At 49.0% G+C, this 18,969-nt stretch overlaps 2 protein-coding genes across 2 annotated transcripts in view; both read right to left on the reverse strand.

The window, feature by feature from the left end:
• LOC135270619 (ATP-binding cassette sub-family C member 6-like) overlaps positions 1-15,398 on the reverse strand; it is a 79,226-nt gene extending 63,828 nt beyond the window's left edge. The window contains 6 exon segments of the mRNA XM_064366271.1: positions 5,235-5,366; positions 8,903-8,964; positions 10,161-10,286; positions 13,598-13,752; positions 13,865-13,952; positions 15,369-15,398. Of these exon segments, the coding sequence (XP_064222341.1) occupies positions 5,235-5,366; positions 8,903-8,964; positions 10,161-10,286; positions 13,598-13,752; positions 13,865-13,952; positions 15,369-15,398 (593 nt within the window).
• A 52-nt stretch (positions 15,399-15,450) lies between these two features.
• Positions 15,451-18,969, reverse strand: LOC110568619 (ATP-binding cassette sub-family C member 6-like). The gene is given in 4 exon segments (XM_021672409.2): positions 15,451-15,645; positions 15,648-15,674; positions 15,677-15,860; positions 17,403-18,969. Coding segments are annotated over 4 exon segments (291 nt in total). The 5' UTR covers positions 17,439-18,969; the 3' UTR covers positions 15,451-15,601.

The raw sequence follows: 18,969 nt of genomic DNA on the forward strand, positions 1-18,969 counted from the left end.
GCTCTGTTGCCCAGGTGGGAGTGCAGTGGTGTGATCTTGGCTCACTGCAACCTCTGCCTCCTGGTTTCAAGTGATTCTCCCACCTCAGCCTCCCAAGTAGCTGGAATTACAGGCAAAGGCCACCATGCCCAGCTAATTTTTGTATGTTTAGGAGATGAGGTTTCACCATGTTGGCCAGGCTGGTTTTGAAATCCTGACCTCAGGTGATCCGCTTGCCTCAGCCTTCCAGAGTTCTGGGATTACAGGCATGAGCCACTGTGCCTGGCCTCCCATGTACTTTTCAATCTATTGTGTTGTCAACCTGGAGGAAGAACAGCACCCCCCCCTGCCCCCAACACACACACAACCAGCCAGCCCTTAGGTAGTTTTGAACCGGTGGAGAATCACAGCTGATGTGCATGGGGCCTGGTGCTCTGGCTCTGGGTGAAAGCACAGACAGAAGCTCAGGCCACCTCAAACTCCTAAGATCCCCAGCCTTTGGCCATAACCAGGGGCCAAAGAGAAGAGCTAAAGTGAGGGGTGGACAGGAGGAGATAGGAGAGGAGAAAGGGCCCATCAGGGGCAGGTCAGAAGCCATGGGCCGTAAGGGAGAGGCTGGGGCGATGCAGCTGCTGCTAGCTGGTTGCTGGTCTTGGGCAGGTGGACTGCTCCTCTCTCTCTGTGTGAGAGGATGGGTGTCATCCCCCCGTGAGTCCCTTGTGGCTCTGACAATCTATAAGGTTATCAGTAATGTTTTTTTTTTGTTTTGAGATAGAGTTTCACTCTTGTCACCCAGACTGGGGATCTTAGGAGTTGGAAGCAGCCTGAGCTTCTGTCTGCTGTCCCCCAGGCTGGAGTGCAGTGGCATGATCTCAGCTCACTGCAACCTCCGCCTCCCGGGTTCCAGTGATTCTTCTGCCTCAGCCTCTCAGAGTAGCTGGGATTATAGGTGCACACCACCATGTCCAGCTAATTTTTGTATTTTTAGTAGAGACGAGATTTCACTATGTTGGCTAGGTTGGTGTTAAACTCCTGACCTCAGGTGATCCACCTGCCTCAGCCTCCCAAAGTGCTGGGATTATGGGTGTGAGCCCCATTACAGATCTGTGACCTGAGGCCACTTGCAGGGATCAGCTCTTTACACAAAGGAGCTCACTGACTTCGCTGGAGCCCCTTGCCATGTGGATACTATATTAGGCTCTCCATTTTACAGAAGAGGAAGGAAGCTGAGGTTCTGAGAGGTGGTGACAGTGGCCCAAGATCACACAGCAAGGGCAGAGCAAGATTGGAGCTAGGTCTTGACTTATGGTTCCTAGAGTGTTTTTTTTTTTTGTGCACTAAGGACCCCCAACCCCACCATAATAAAAAAAAGAAGCATAAGAAAAATCCTCTGGTGTGCTCAGGTGACCAGACCTTTCCAGGCCAAGGTCTTTGTCCCTCATTGCTGGCCTGATCTGGTGTTTGGTTTGGCATCTATGGAGGGTTGTGGCTCAGCTCTGTTACTGAGTGGGCGTGGCCTGCTGCCCACAGGTATTTTGGCATTTGGGTCTCAAAGCCAAGAAGATGCCCCTTCCATGCAGAGAGCACCCCTGACCACCCTTCCTGTCTGACCCCACCACTTCATTCATTGCCTTCACAGCCTTGCCCATGGCGCCAACCCTCTCTTTGTCTTGTTAGAACCCCAGGTGGGTAGACTTTGCCTGAGTTTTCTACCAAGATGTCCCTAGTGTCAAGTCCAGCTCCTGCACACAGTAGGAGCTCAATAAACACTTGTCAAATGAATGGGAAAAACAGACTGAGTGATATGTTTAAAAAGGCCTGACAAGAGTGCCCAGCACATACTGTTATAAACATTTACAGAAGGAAGGAGCTTGGCTGGGTGGACAGAACTTGGCTTTGGAGCCAGGAGACTATGGTTCCAATGCCTGCTTTGTCTTCTCCTCTGATCCTTAGTGTTTCCACCTGTAAAATGGGGTCAGGGAAGAGCTGACTGGGAAGTTTTCTTTCTGGCTGGAGGTTTTGCTCAGTTCTGTTCTAGCTGTTTGCCTGGAGAGTCAGCGTGTTCAGCCTGCAGCCTCCATAGCAGGTGTTTTCCTCTTCTGGAGGTCTCACCTCCCATCAAGGAAGAGGTCCAGATTGCTCTCTGATGTCTGGTCTCTGGACTGAAGGCCATTTAGTGCAAGACTCACAAATGACCGTGGGACAAGGCAGGAGGTATGCATGAGTGACATGGGCAAGGTGTGAGTTGGGGGATACAAAAGGGAGTGGTGGAGGCCGGGCATGGTGGCTCGCACCTGTGATCCTAGCACTTTGGGAGGCCAAGGCAGGCGGATCACCTGAGGTCAGGAGTTTGAGAGCAGCCTGATAGCCTGAGCAACATGGAGAAACCCCGCCTCTAATAAAGAATAGAAAAATTAGCTGAACCTGGTGGCAGGCGCTTGTGGTCCCAGCTACTTGGGAGGCTGAGGCAGGAGAATCATTTGAACCTGGGAGGCGGAGCTTGCAATGAGGCAAGATGGTGCCACTGCACTCCAGCCTGGGTGACAGAAGCAGAGGGAAGGAAGGAAGGAAGGAAGGAAGGAAGGAAGGAAGGAAGGAAGGAAGGAAGGAAGGAAGGAAAAAGAAAAGAAAGAGAAGGCAGGAAGGAAAGAAGGGAGGAAGGGAGGGGGGAAAGAAAGGAAGAAAGAAGGAATGAAGGCAGGAGGAAAAGGAGGAAAGAAAGGGAAAGCAAGACAGAGGTGGGGACGGACTGCGGCAAATTGAAGTCTGCACACCTTGTTCAACGCTGCAGACTCTACCCGAATCCCATCTCCTGCTGCCTTGTGAAGATGTGGCCTAGTGTTTCCAGATCTACTTTAAGAGAGACCAGAATTCCAGATTTTTATTTTTATTTATTTGTATTTGTATTATATTTATTTTTTGAGACACAGTCTCACTGTCGGCCAGGCTGGAGTGCAGTGGCCTGATCTCAGCTCACTGCAACCTCCACCTCCCGGGTTCAAGCAATTCTCCTGCCTCAGCCTTTCCAGTAGCTGGGATTACAAGCACTCACCACCACACCCAGCTAATTTTTGTATTTTTAGTAGAGACGGGGTTTTACCATGTTGGCCAGCCTGGTCTCGAACTCCTGACCTCATGTGATTTGCCCGCCTCGGCCTCCCAAAGTGCTCAGATTTCAGGCATAAGCCACTGCACCCAGCCTTGATTACCAGATTTGTATGTGATCTCTCCAAATTTTTAAATATTAACTTATTAAAAAACAAAACAACATAAACAACCACAAAGCCCCACGTGCGCCAAACATACCTTGTGAAGCTGACCTGACCAGCAGGTGGCTGTTGCGTGACCTCTCAGGAGGACGTCCTCTCCCTTCCCCCAGTGGTTGCAAAATATTTCAGAAAACCAAAGTTCTCTCTGTGCGCAGTCAGTTGGCTCAGAAGCTGATGGAGCCTGGTCTTTGCATAACCCCGTCGTTCCCCTTTCTTTCTGTCAATTGTTGCTCTGGAGAATGTTTCTACCTTTTAGTTCTAGTGTCGGGTGACCTAGACTTTCATGTTGGCTGTGGATGCCAGGAGTTGGCAGGAGCTGGCAGAGGCTCATTCCAGAGTCCCTGTGGACTGAATTCTGCCACTTTTGTAAAGTCATTTAAAAGTAGAGGGTGAGTCAGGCACAGTGGCTCATGCCTGTAAGCCCAGAACTTTGAGAGGCCGAGACAGGCAGATCACCTGAGGTCAGGAGTTCAAGATCAGCCTGGCCAACATGGCAAAACCCTGTCTCTACTAAAAAAATACAAAAATTAGCTGGGCATGGTGGTGCACGCCTGTGGTACCAGCCACACAGAAGGCCGAAGCAGGAGAATCACTTGAACCCAGGAGGTGGAGGTTGCAGTGAGCTGAGATCACGCCACTGCACTCCAGCCTGGGTGACAGAGTGAGACTCTGTCTCAAAAAGAAAACAAACAAACAGCAACCACAACAAAAGTGGAGGGGGGTCCAGCAAGCTACGCCTGGGGTGAGAGGGAACTGATGTTTTCACTCACGCTACTTATTCTGTTTGGAAAAACACACGCCCTTCCTTTGTGGGAACAGCCCCTACCCTCTTCTGTGGCTCTGAAGGGACCACCAGTCATGGAACCAGGTCCCTGAGCATGGGATTGGCTCCTGACGGGCACATGACTTGAGCCAGGTCAATTAGAGGCCTTCCTTGGGATCCTCTATATGGCCGTTAGGGGAGATGCTCTCTCATTCTGCTGAGGTTTGCTGAACTTGCATGGGAAGGGACAGGCCTATGGAGAGACCAACACATAGACAACAGCTGGGTTGGGAGATGAAGCGAGAAAACCCTGACATCAAGTGAGTCCCCTGATCCAGCAGTACCTGAGGCTAGATCCTCTTAGCTATGTGAGCCTATAGTATCAGTCTCTCTCCTCTCTCTCTCCTAATGCATGGGGTTCAGCCATCTGCAGCAACTACCACAAAATCCCAGAGCATGCAGGGTAACCTTGGTCCTCTTCCCATAGAGCGAACTTACTTTTGTTCTGTCTCCTGAAACACCAAGATCCTGTGAGGTTAAGCAACGTGTCCAGGTCATCACTATTCGATGGCCGGGCAGCATGTAACCCAATTTTATCTAATCTTATGTTTCAGCCTAATTTCTCTAGACCAGAGCTTCTCAAATGAGGCTCCCCAGGCTCTAAGGGCTGCAGAGAAGTTTCCAGAGAAGCCACTGAGGATAGGAGTGGACACACTGGATAACTCCAAAGATCTTCACACCCTCTGGATGACTAACAATGCTTGAGTACTTCCTATTTTCAAGAAATTTGCAAACTCTTTTCCAAAAATCAACTTTTTTTCATCCTCATAAGCGATGAGCTGGGGCTGACGACATCCCCATTGAACAGATGAAAAAACTGAGGCCCAGGAAAGGAATGTTCAGGTTATATAGTAAGTGAGCAGTTGCCTGCCTGATATGTGTCACCTCCCAACCATCCACCCAGGTCTTAAAATACCTCTCCTGTTTCCTGCCTGTCTTCTGCTGTGAGTTTCCCATTTGTAGGAACCTGCGAGGCATTCTGGCAGGAACCATATCTTGAGCCTGATGAGTTACTACTTAGTGGGATCAGCTGGAAGGCAAGATTCGGGGGCTGGGGTGGGTTGGCAGTGCAGCTGAGAGTAGTGTCAGGGGCTAAACTGGAGGTCAAAGGATGAGATTTTCTGACGGAGCATCAGGTGAGTTCTTGATCTCCACACACTTACCTCTGGCTTGCACTGCGGATCTTTATCCACTCCTTTTCGAGCCGGGAAACAAGTTCTTCTGAGGAGTTTTCAAGCCCAAGTGACCAGAGATCTTTTGGTCTCAGTGGCTTCCTGTAGCCTCTCTAGACCAGCCTGCAAAAGAGGGGCATCAGGGCAAGCTCCTCCTGCCATTCACCCCTGCAGGATCCTGGCCAGGCCAGCAGCTGTGTGACCCTGAGTAGTCACTTTATCTCTCTGTACCTCTACTGGCCCTTGGGTAAAATGAAAGCGATTCACTAACCCTACCTAACTTCTCAGTGCACAGAGATGGTCCCATTCATTAATTCTTATGTGAGCGCATAGGGTGGTTTTTTGTTTTGTTTCATTTCTGAGATGGAGTATTGCTCTGTTGCTTGGGCTGGAGTGCAGTGGCGTGATCTTGGCTCACTGCAACCTCCACCTCCCGGGTTCAAACGATTCTCCCACTTCAGCCTCCTGAGTAGATGGAATTACAGGCACCCACCACCACACCTGGCTAACTTTTGTATTTTTTGTAGAGACGGGGTTCACCATGTTGGCCAGGCCGGTCTTGAACTCCTGGCCTCAGGTGATCCACCCATCTCAGCCTCCCAAAGTGCTGGGATTACAAACATGAGCCACCACACCCAGCCTGTAAATTGATAGTTTATAATTGCATAAATGTATATTATTACAGATGTGTTGTACAAATGGGGAAGGAAATAGAAGTACAGAGAGATTAAGTGACTAAAGCAAGGGACGTCCCTTGGCAAGGGAAACAGACATTTCCCTGGGAGTCATAAGTCCAGCGTCCAAAACTACCATTGTAGAAGAAACCTGAATTCCTTCCTCAGCTTTATTTTACTATTATTGTTATTTTTGAGACAGAGTCTTGCTCTGTTGTCCAGGCTGGAGGGCAGTGTTGCAATCTGGGCTCACTGCAACCTCCACCTCCCTGGTTTAAGCGATTCCCATGCCTCAGCCTCCTGAGTAGTTGAAATTACAGGCACCTACCATTATGCCTGGCTAATTTTTGTGTTTTTAGTACAGATCGTGTATCACCATGTTGGCCAGGCTGATCTCAACCTACTGGCCTCAAGGAATCCTTCCATCTCAGCCTCCCAAAGTGCTGGGACTATAGGTGTATGCCACCACACCCAGCTAATTTTTGTGTTTATAGTAGAGAAGGGATTTTGCCATGTTGGTTAGCCTGATCTTGAAGTCCTGACCTCAAGGGATCCGTCTGCATTGGCCTTCCAAAGTGCTGGGATTATGGGTGTGAGCCACTGCACCTGGTCTCAGGTCTCTTTAATCTTTCTGATGACACCAGCCAGAATGTCTTGCCTGGTTCTGGTCTCTGACTCTTCTCTAAGCCTCACCAAGTTCCCTTTTCTACTTTTTTTTAAATTTTTTGAGATAGAGTCTCACTTTGTCGCCCAGGCTGGAGTGCATTGGTGTGATCTCGGCTCATTGCAGCATCTGCCTCCCAGGTTCAAGTGATTCCCCTGCCTCAGCCTCCTGAGTGGCTGAGATTGCAGACACCCACCACCATACCATGCTAATTTTTATATTTTTAGTAGAGATGGAGTTTCACCATGTTGGCTAGGCTGGTCTCGAACTCCTGACCTCAGGTGATCCACCCACCTCAGCCTCCCAAGGTGCTGGGATTATAGGCATGAGCCACTGTGCCCGGCCACCAAATTCCCTTTTCTAATGCAGAGCCAACTTGGGGAAGCAACTGTTCTGACATAGAAATTATTAACATGGCTTGATTTTCCCTGGAATTATTTTTGGAATTCTCCTATATGGTAAGTGATACTACAGATTTTTCCTATTTTGGCAGTTACAGAAAGTTTCTTTTTAGAAACAGTTTATTAGAGTTAAAAAAGTGATTCAATTTAATTTTTACACCAGTAGGACAAAAAAGCATGAAGAGTGGTCCATAAATGCTTAAGTTTGGGAAGCAGGGGCTGGACACCCCAGTAGGGCTGTTTAGAAAATGTTTCTACCAATTCCACACATCCAAAGCCTGATATTTTTCATTTATTTAATAACCACTAGGCCGGGTGCAGTGGTTCATGCCTATAATCCCAGCACTTTGGGAGGTTATGCCATTGTACTGCAGCCTGGGCCACAAGAGTGAAACTGTGTCTCAAAAAAGAAGAAGAAAGAAGAAGAAGAAGAAGAAGAAGAAGAAGAAAGAAGAAGGAGAAGGAGAAGGAGAAGGAGAAGGAGAAGGAGAAGGAGAAGGAGAAGAAGAAGAAGAAGAAGAAGAATAGGCCAGGGGTGGTGGCTCATGCTGTAATCCCAGCACTTTGGGAGGCCAAAGTGATGGATCACCTGAGGTCAGGAGTTCAAGACCAGCCTGACCAATATGGAGAAACCCTGTCTCTACTAAAAATACCAAACTAGCCAGCCGTGGTGGTGTATGCCTGTAATCCCAGGTACTTGGGAGGCTGAGGCAGAATAGGAGAATTGCTTGAACCTGGGAGGTGGAGGTTGCAGTGAGCCGAGATTGCATTATTGCACTCCAGCCTGGGCAATAAGAATGAAACTCCGTCTCAAGATAAATAAATAAATAAATAAATATTTAAAAATAATCACTTACACTCATTATGTCCCAGGCCCTTTATTTATTTATTTATTTTTTGACACAGTCTCGCTCTGTCACCAGGCTGGAGTGCAGTGGCATGATCTTGGCTCACTACAACCACTGACTCCTGGGTTCAAGTGATTCTCCTGCCTTGGCCTCCCGAGTAGCTTGGACTGTAGGTCCCCACCACCATGCCCAGCTAATTTTTGTATTGTTAGTAGAGATGGGGTTTCACCATGTTGACCAGCATTGTCTTCATCTCTTGACCTCGTGATCCTCCCATCTCGGCCTCCCAAAGTGCTGGGATTATGGGCATGAGCCACTGCGCCTGTTCCAGGCCCTGTTCTAAGTGCTTTACAGAATTTATCCTATTTAATCTTCACAACTCTATGAGGTAGGTGCTATTATTAATCCCATTTTGAAGGAATGGGGAGACTAAGGCACAGAGAGGTTAAGTAACTTGCCCAAAGCTACACAGCTAGAAGTGGTAGGGCCAGGATTGAACTCCACATGTCTTGTGCTTCTGAGGTCTGGATGCAGCGTGGTCAGGAGGGAGCACATCCTCAAGTACCTGCTGAGCTGGCCATGGAGAGGCAGCTGGTTCCTCCATCTGCCTGGAACCCTCCAGGAAGTAGACACTTGCTCCTTTATCTCCTTGCCCCTGGTGCTTATTAAATGCTGGTGGAATGACTGAAGCCAAGTAGTGGAGACAATTCTATTACTATTAAGCACCTGCTGTGTGCCAGCACTAAGCACTTTCCGACTCATGAAGGTTGAGTCATCCCCATTTTACAGAGGGGAATACTGAGACTCCAGGGCTTGTGACATGGCCTGCTGAGAGGCAGAGGCAGGATTTGAATCCAGATCTCACTCCAGTGACTGAGTGGGAACAGGATGTAGACAGTGGACACTGAACACAAAGAAGAAAAGAAGAAAGCGCCGAGGCTGGGATGGAGAAAGCCTGGCTGGCCTTTGTGAGCATGAGGGGAGCCCTACAGGGGAAGAGCCGTGGGTGGAAATCTGCAGCAAATGCAGGTGGGTGAGGCACCCCCCAACCCTTCCCTGTGACTTTACTTACCCAGAAACCCACCAGAACATGGCTTTGGAGGGGAAGGATGCCCCTGCCTCTGGACAGGGATTCTGCAACAGACAAAAGTGGAGAAGGGGGAAGCCTTGGTCTCACATCCCGTGGTGAGTGTGTGGGAAGGGCAGCAAGACAGGATGAACTGACTGTGTATTTTTTTTTTTTTTTTTTGAAACAGAATTTTGCTCTGTCACCCAGGCTGGAGTACAGTGGTGTGATCTTGGCTCATTTCTACCTCCGCTTCCCAGGTTCAAGTGATTCTCCTGTCAGCCTTCCAAAGAGCTGGGATTACAAGTGTGCACCACCACACCTGGCTAATTTTTTTGTATTTTTAGTAGAGACAGGGTTTCACCATGTTGGCCAGGCTAGTCTCAAACTCCTGATCTCACGTCATCTGCCCACCTCGGACTCCCAGTGTTACCTGTTGTAAAACTCTCATGAACTTCTCCTACAGAGCACTTATCCCAGGGGTAATTTTCTTTCTTCTTCTCCTTCTTTTTTTTAGAGATGGAGTTTTGCTCTTTGCCACCCAGGCTGGAGTGCAGTGGCACAATCTCAGTTCACTGCAACCTCCACCTCCAGGGTTCAAGTGATTCTCCTGCCCTAGCCTTCCAAGTAGCTGGGATTACAGGCGTGCGCCACCATGCCTGGCTAACTTTTATAATTTTAGTAGAGACAAGGTTTTACCATGTTGGCCAGGCTGGTCTTGAACTCTTGACCTCAGGTGACCAACGTGCTTTGGCCTCCCAAAGTGTTGGGATTACAGGCATGAGCCACTGCGCCCAGCCAATTTTCAACATATTTGTTTAATTACGTGAGTAATGTCTAGTTCCCCTACTTGACCACTAGCTACAGGAGAACAGGAACTCTCTCTGCTTTTTCACCATAGATCCTTAAGCCCTTGCTGGGGCATAGAGGGGGTCAGCAAACTATGACCAAATCTGGCCCACTGACTGTTGCTGCAAATAAAGTTTTATTGCAACACAGCCATGCAATTTGTTGACAGATTCTGCTTTTGTGTTCAGTGGCAGAGTTGAGGAGTTTCCACAGAGATCACTGTATGGCTCACAGAGTCTAAAATATTTTCTCTTGCCCTGAACACAAAATGTCTGCCAACCATGGCACCAACTAGAAATGCAGTTCACATTTTGCTGAATGTTGAAATGAATAAAAAATTAAAGACTTTTGGTCACATGGGGGAGACTGAGACCTCAACGTGGAAGAGGAATGAGGTTGGAACTTGGTGACTTACAGACTGCTGGGGGTCTTTACGGAAGAAAGGGGGTTGATCCGCCAAGCAGGACAGCACAAACTGTGCCACCACTAGAGACAAGCACAGATAGGTGGACAGGTGGTGGACCAGGTCACTCTGGAAGCCCTGTGGGAGAGAGAGCAGAAGGTAAGGCATGGAGGCAGAGGAGGGTTCTCAGAGAAGAGAAAAGGTTGCTAATGGCGGGGTCAGTGTCCACACTGGGGACCAGGGCAAGAGGATTTGAAAGGCAGAGCCCTGGCATTCCTAGGGGTCCTAATGTTCTTTTCTTTTTTGTGGTGGGGGGGATGGAGTCGCACTCTGTCACCCAGACTGGAGAGCAGTCAGTGGCGTGATCTTGGCTCACTGCAACCTCTGTCTCCTGGGTTCAAGCAATTCTTCTGCCTCAGCCGCCTGGGTAGTTGGGACTACAGGTGCACATCACCATGCCTGGCTAATTTTTGTGTATTTGTAGTAGCTGGGGTTTTCCTGCTTCCTTTGACTCCTGGGGAAACCAAGGCTCAGAGAGGCCCCTTGTTTCAAGGACACACAGATGATCTGGTCCAAATGGTGATGCTCCTACTGCCACATCACGATGACTTCTGCATCTGCTGCCCTGACATCTGGTCATAAACGCTCTAATTTTATTTCCTTTTCTAATTTAAAAAATTTTTTATTTTTTAATTTTAGGTATATATATTATATATGTACATATATGATTTTATTTTTTAATTTTAGGTGTATCATATATGTGTATATATGTGTGTTTGTGTGTGTGCATATACACATACATATATTTTGAGACAGAGTCTTGCTCTGTCACCCAGGCTGGTTGTGGAGTCACATGATCTCGGCTCACTGCAACCTCCGCCTCCTGGGTTCAAGCAATTCTCTTGCCTCAGCGTTCCGAGTAGCTGGGATTACAGGTACATGCCACAAAGGCTGGCTAATTTTTGTATTTTTAGTAGAGATGGGGTTTTACCATGTTGGCCAGGCTGGTCTCTGACTCCTGACCTCAGGGGATCCACCCGCCTCGGCCTCCCAAACTGCTGAAATTACGGGTGTGAGCCACCGTGTTCGGCCCAGAGCCCTAGTTTCAAATAGCAATTTGTCTACTGGATTTTTTACTCTTCTAGGTTTTTTTGGTGTTATTTTTTTTTTGGCAGATAGGAAACCATTGGATATTCCAATGACAATATGGCCCATCTTCCCTAAACTGACACTGTCTTCCCCACTTTCTATGAGAAACTTGGTTCCGCATTTGCCTGAGATGACCTTGGGCTCTGCACTCCCCAGCTGTGTGGCCCCGAGGCCGTCATTCCCTTCTCCTAGCCTTAGTTTCCCTCCTCTTTGAAATGGCCTATTAGAATCCATCACATGGCTGAGCTTGGCTCAAGCCTGTAATCCCAGCACTTTGGGAGGCTGAGGCAGAAAGATCACTTGGGCCCTGGAGTTTGAGACCAGCCTTGCGAACATAGTGAGACTTTATCTCTATTTAAAAAAAGAAAAAAGAATCCCTCACTGTGCCCTGTTGTGAGAATCCAATGGGACAGGTGTGTAAGTGCCTGCCACAGTGACTGGCACATGCTTGGAACCCCAGAGTGTAAATGGTCCCAGTATTATTGTTTCTATGCTGTGTCCCAAAAAGCTGACTTAGGTCAACTGTGGGAGCCCAGCCTTGCAGAAATTACTGAATAACCTGTGGAATTTCCCCTTGGTTACTCTTTTAAAAATGCTATCCTTGGTCAGATACTGTGGCTTACACCTGTAATCCCAGCACTTTGGGAGGCTAAGGCGGGTGGATTACTTGAGGTCAGGCATTTGAGACCAGCCTGGCCAACATGGTAAAACCCTGTCTGTACTAAAAATAAAAAAATCAACTGGGGTGGTGGCACATGCCTGTAATCCCAGCTGCTTGGGAGGCTGAGGCACGAGAATCACCTGAACCGGGAGTTGGAGGTTGCAGTGAGCCAAGATCATGCCATTGCACTCCAGCCTGGGCGACAGAGCAAGCCTCTCAGAATAAATAAATAAAATAAACAAACAAACAAAAATAAAAACTTTGTCCTTAAGGACAGGATGATGTTTCTCTACCTTCTTCTTTAGGGGCAGGATGGAGTAACCACTGGACACCAGAAATGATCTGTGAGTCCAGACGTGGTGGCTCACGCCTATAATCCCAGCACTTTAGGAGGCTGAGGTCGGAGAATTGCTCAAACCCAGGAGTTTAAGATCAGCCTGGGCAACAAAGAACAACCTTTTCTCCACAAAAATAAAATAATAAAGTAAAATATCTGCAACCTGCTACAGCCTGGTCATTGGTGTCAAGATAACCCCTCTCCCCGAAGCCTTGGCTAAACACTGTCGAGGCCAGTGACCCGCAACAGGTGGGCCATTTTGTCCTATCCCCCACAAGGGACACGTGGTAATATCGGGAGACATTTTGGGTTACTGCAATTGGATGGTATGCTACTGGCATCTATGGGTGGAAGCCAGAGATGCTGTTTCACACCCTCCAGCAAACAGGACACTCCTGTCCTCCCAACAAACAGTCATCTGGCCACAGTGTTACTAAAACTGAGGTTGAGAAAAGTTGGTCTAGACTACCTGTTTTTCCTTTACAGAGAAAATGACCCATCATGTCTCCTAATAAAGAAATGCTGCTTCCAGCTGGGCACATTGACTCACACCTGTAATCTCAGCACTCTGGGAGGCCGAGGCAGGTGGATCACCTGAGGTCAGGAGTTCAAGACCAGCCTGGCCAACATGGTGAAACCCCATCTCTACTAAAAATACAAATATTAGCTGGGTGTAGTGGCACACACCTATAATCCCAGCTACATGAGAAACTGAGGTAGGAGTATCGCTTGAACCTGGGAGGCAGAGGTTGCTGTGAGCTGAGATCATGCCACTGCACTCCAAGCTGGGCAACAGAGCAAGCCTCTCAAAAAAAAAAAAAAAAAAAAAAAAGGCTGCTTCCCAGATTAGGCAACAGAAATAACAGAAATATGGGTGGGTGTGCAGAATGAGTGTGTAAACATAGATGCCTAGGAATGAGGGGAGGGTGAGTACATGAGATGAGGGAGGCGTGCATGTAGGGGAATGTGTGCACACAGGAGTGTCTCTGCCCAGGTTGTGTGTGTGTGCATGCATGCATGTGCTTGTGTGATGTGTGATGCATTAAGTGTGTGCCCCGTGTGCAAGTGGAGCATGTGATGTGCGTGTGTAAGACCACAGGAAACCGTGTTGATGAGAAATGTATGGAATGACAGGTACTTACAGGTGCGAGAGTGGATTTTGTGTCTCTACATTGTAAGTGACTGGCTTGTGTGTGTCGCTGAGTTGAGAATAAATCATATGTGGAAATGGGAGGAGGAAGGATGGGACCCAGGGCCTGAGCCAGCATTTTGGTTTCCAGGGTGGCCCACGCCCCCACTTACCCCTCTGGAGGCCTGCTGGGCGGTGCTCGTAGCTGGCAAGACAAAGCAGAGAAGCCAGTACCCAAACAGCACTCCAGATGACTGGACTCCCTTCTTCCTCTCAGTGTGAATCAGGAACACTGCGAAGCTCAGGGCGGGAAAGTCAGGACAGGCCCCTTAGGGGAGGGCGGGAGGCGGGGGAGCCTCTTCTCCTCCCCTTGTTTTCCACTGTGGCGGGCAAAGCAGCAGCTGGGAGCAAGCCCGGCTCCAGATGGAAGCCATCCTTACCATCGTGGTGAGCCACACCGTAGGGTGAATGAGGAATTCCGGGGCCTCGGGCTTTCCCTGCTGGATTTTCCAAAGAGCGACAGCCACGCTGGAGGTACACAGGACCATGAGGGCGAACCCAAGCACCTGGGGAGACAGGCTTAGATAAGCTTCGGGGGCAATAAGAAAGGTCACAGAAAACGAGTTCGCGACCCCACGTTCAGTTGGGAGCTGGTTCTGGGACATCGCAGCTGGGGCCCTGTCATGAACCGACATCACCAGCTAGCAATGTGCCAACGTAAACAACGTGTAAAGGGCATTGCAGGTCAGTCCTGACGTGTAACTGTCTTGTAAATAATGCACAGCAAGGCCTTGAGCCAACCGAGTGTTTTCCAACGTGCAGGGAGTGCTCCAGTCATGCACATGTGAGACAACTGTGGGTGTGAAGAAACAGCAGGAGATGAGACGTACTCACTGGGTAAAGAACTATCCTCTCTCCAAGTTATTTTCAGTCCCTGCTATGAAATCAAGGAGAAGCTCTCTGTTGGGGCAGTAAGTCACTAGGGTCTCTCTAATATAGATGGGTTTCTCTGCTGAATGAAAGAAAGGAAGAAAGTGAGAGAACACGTACACACCAGAGGGAAGGCCAGAGCTAAGGCGCATTGCAGGAGCTGCTCAAAGAACCTCAGTTTAAAGCAGAGGCTGGAAAACTATCAATCACTGAGGAAAAATAAAGACCATAATATGTCATGACAGGTGAAAATTACATGAAATCCAAGTTTCAGTGACTACAAAAAAGTCTTATTGAAACACAGTTAGCCGGGCGCAGTGGCTCACACCTGTAATCCCAGCACTTTGGGAGGCTGAGGCAGGCAGATCACCTGAGGTCAGGAGTTGGAGACCAGCTTGGCCAACATGGTGAAAAACCATCTCTACTAAAAATACAAAAAATAGTGAGGTGTGCTGCTGGGCACCTGAAATCTCAGCTACTTGGGAGGCTGAAACAGGAGAATCACTTGAACCCAGGAAGTGGAAGTTGCAGTGAGCCAAGATCATGCCATTGCACTCCAACCTGGGTGACAAGAGTGAAAATCCATCTCAAAAAAAAAGAGTAAGAAAGAAACACAGTTATGACTGTTGTCTGTGGTTGTGACTACTGCGCTCATGCTGCAGTGGCAGAGCTGAGCGTTTGGAAGGAAGCCTGCCTGGCCGACAAAGCCTCAAGTACTATGTGATGCTCGGCTCCTTAAGTTTGCCAACCCCTGGGTTGGTGGTGGGTGATGATGCAAACATTAACACAAGGGCAGAAGAAGGAGTGAACTCTGAAGAACATTCTTTAGCCTACAAGAATGGAGGAGAAGAGGATGGATGAGCAGAAAGGCTCACACTTGGAATGCCAGTGCCTATGCAGCACACTGAAGTAAATACGTGTCACTTATGAAACTGTTCTATAACACGGCCAGTGGGAAACAAAAATCAATGCATGACGTTTAAAAGGCTCATCCTAATGTGGTCCTAAAATCACCTTGTGGATCCGAGAGTCCACATGGTACATTTTGGAAAATGCCAGGATATGGTAGTTATCAACTGTCTGGGAACATGGGAATGTGTGTGTGTGTTTGTGCAAGCATGGATTTTTGGAATTACAAAATCTGTTTGGGAGAACTGTGTCCCACCGAGTTGACCTCTGACGCCTCTCTAATATTGCTCTGTTTGATTAACAGAGTCCCTCCTACAACCTGATAGGAGGAGTCTACTTTAGGACTCCACCAGGTTCCAGCCTGTCCCCTGCTTCCCCCACCACTGCCTGGTTCCAGGCTCCCAGGGATGGTACCATCTTGGCTTTGAAGAGTGGGGACATCCGGAGGTAGCCCCGGCCATGGTGGTGGATGAAGAGGAGGTAGATGGGGCCGAGGACCCAGAGGTACATGGGTGGCACCCACACTCCTGCTGTTCTCAGGAAGCACAGGCTCAGCAGACTGGTGGCGGCAGGTTCAGACTCTGTCTGGTTCCAGACCTGAGGGAACACCAGGAGGACTCTTAGGAATGTAGAGGGCAGGGGTCCCCAGCTCTAACATTTACACAGAAATGTACCAAGCACTCTTCGGAATACCTAATAATTCTCAACTCCTTTCATCCTGACATCAACCTTAGGTAGATGCAATTATCATATTGATTTGCAGATGAAGAAGCCGAGGACCAGAGAGGTTGAGTAGCTTGGCTGACTTTACCCAGCTGAGAAGTGGAAGGGCTGGGATTTGAACCCAGGGAACTTGGCTCTGGGGTCTAGGAGACCTGGGCTCCATAATTATTGCTAGGCATGGACTGTCAGTTAATCTTTACAGCAACTCTAGGACATAGGTCATACTGTCCCCATTTCAGAGACCAGCAGAATGAGGCACCAAGAGGGGAACTGCCTCCCTCAGGGCCACACAAATGGGAAGTAGCAGAGCTGACTCTGACCCAGGCTTATCTGTCCCCAAAGCTTGTCCGACTGGTGATCCTGATGTGATTTATTTTTATTATTATTTATGTTTTAGAGACAGAGTCTCACTCTGTTGCCCAGGCTGCAGTGGCACAATCAAAGCTCACTAAAGCTTTGAACTCCTGGGCTCAATCAATCCTCTCACCTTGGCCTCCCAGAGTGCTGGGATTACAGGCATAAGCCCCCTCACCTGGCCTGGCTAATTTTTTTTTTTTTTTTTTTTATGTTTTGTAGAAATAGAGGTCTCACTACGTTGCCCACACTGGTCTGGAACTCCAGGCCTCAAGCAATCCTCCTGACTCAGCCTCCTAAGTGCTGGGATTACAGGCAATGAGCCACCGTGCCCAGCTTCATCTGTTGTTTTTATCTCAGCAGTTCTGCTGGTCCTGTCTAACCTTAGGGGAAATTTGAAGTTTAGTGGACGTGGCCTCTCCACGTCTCTCTCCGCTGTCTTTTTATTTTCCCTGGTTTCACAAGCCACTGGCTGTGCAAACGTTAACCTCTGTGCCTCAGTTTTCTTCCCTGCAAAAGGGGGATGAGACTCTACCTCTATGAATTGTATTAAATGGATTAGCAGCAGCAAAGTTCACAGCAGTGTGGCACCATGTTGGGCACAAGGCTAGGCACAGAGGATCCCTCAATTCATACCAGCCTATTGCTTCACCTCCCTGGCCCTCAGAATGCTGGGAGCTTGCAACCCCCACCCCAACCCCCACCGCCCGATGAACTCCACTCCCTGGAATACTTTGCTAAGAGCAAAGGGAAAAGAAACCAGAGAGGTAAGCGCTCTCTGGGGGTAGGAGAGCTTGGGGGACCCACTAGCTTTACGCAAATAAGGGTCAAAGCCCCTAGAAGCCGGGCGGTCTGGTGGCCCCTTAAACAGAGCTGGAGTATCGGGGGCCGGCTTGGTGAAAGGGGTCCAACCCGTGCAGTTAGGGGGCTGGAGTAATTCTCCTCGCTTCCGGGTCCAGGAATTTGGGGGTCTCTCCTCTCCCCAGTATCGCAGCCCGAGAGATCCGCAGCCAAACCAAGCCTGGAAAAGGAGAGTGGGGCGCGATGTGAGGGGGCACTCACCTCCTGCCCCACGCAGGGCTCACCAGGCGCGGCCATCGGCGCCTCAGTTGTCCTGGGTCCCAGCGTCTGTCTGTACGTCGGTATCTGAACAGAGTTCTCCGCTGTGCTCCTGCCAGGGAAGGGGCGGGGCTGGGCAGTTCCGGCTGAAATTGGAGCTCGGAGATCAGAAGGCCCCGGGCAAGGTCCAGCTGCCCGGCGGGGGTGGAGCCACAAGGGGTGAAAACAGGTAGGGGCGGGAGGGGGGCTCGCTCGGGAAGCTGGAGCAGGCACCTGGGTGGGGGATCCCGGAACCCCTGAAAGTTCAGTGACACGTCCTTAGTTTCCTCCTCCCCCTGCAACAAGAATCACTCCAAACTTCCCAAACACTTTGGACCCAGCAATTCCAGTTTCTCCTGATGAGAGAAGTCAAAGGTCTGTGATCTTGTTCAGAACATCCAGTGGGGGAGAAGATACTATTCCTCCCAATATTGCAGGGCATGTACACCCCCCTGTGATATTGTTTGTTGTATTCAGGGAGGGAGAGTATAATATTCCTCCCAATGTCACAGGGAGTGTACACCCCCAAATGATATTGTTCATAATACTGAGGGGAGGAGGAGATGATATTCCTCCCAATATCACAGGAAGTGCACACCCTTCTTGGATCCTTTTCATAATATCCAGGAAGGGAGAGGATGATATTCCTCCCAATATTGCAGGAGTTGTACACCCCCAGTGATATTGTTCGTAATATCCAGGGTGGGAGAGGATAATACTGCTTTTCATATTACAGTGGGTGTACACCCCCCTGCAATATTGTTTGTAACATCAGGGTGGGGCGGGAAGAGGCTATTAGTCCCATATCGCAGGGGTATACACCCCTGTGATACTGTCCACAACATCCAGGGGAAAAGAGGATGACATTACTGCCCATATCACGGGCGGTGTACACCCTCCTTCGATATTGTTCATAATATCCAGGAGGGGAGAGGATGATGTTACTCCCCATATCGCAGGGGTGGACAAGCTGTGATACTGTTTGTAACATTCAGTGGGGGAGAGGATGATGTTAGTCCGAATATCACAGATTGTGGACAGCCCCCTGCGATATTGTTCATAATATCCAGGGGGAAAGAGGATGATGTTACTCCACACATTGCAGGGGTGTACGCCCTCCTGCGATAGTGTTCATAATATCTGGTGGGGGAGAGAATAATGTTACTCCTCATATCACAGAACGTGTACACCCCTCTGCGATACTGTTCATAATATTTGCAGAGGGGGGAAGGATGATGTTACTTTTCATATCACAGGGGGTGTACACCCCTGCAATATGGGAATATACACCCATATTGTGATATGGTGTACACCCCCTGCAATATTGTTCATAATATTCAGGAAGGGAGAAAATGATGTTACTTCCCATATCGTGTTCACACCTCTGCAATATTGTTCATAATATTCATGGGGCAAGAGGATGGTATTACTTGCCACATTGCAGAGGGCATACACCCTCCTGGGAAATTGTTTGTAATATGCAGGGGATGACAGGACATTTTTCCCAATATGGTAAATGTAAGGCTGGTTG

Source organism: Aotus nancymaae, unplaced genomic scaffold, assembly GCF_030222135.1.
Source record: "Aotus nancymaae isolate 86718 unplaced genomic scaffold, 86718_ANA_hifiasm-v0.15.2.pri h1tg000064l_1, whole genome shotgun sequence".
NCBI lineage: Eukaryota > Metazoa > Chordata > Mammalia > Primates > Aotidae > Aotus > Aotus nancymaae.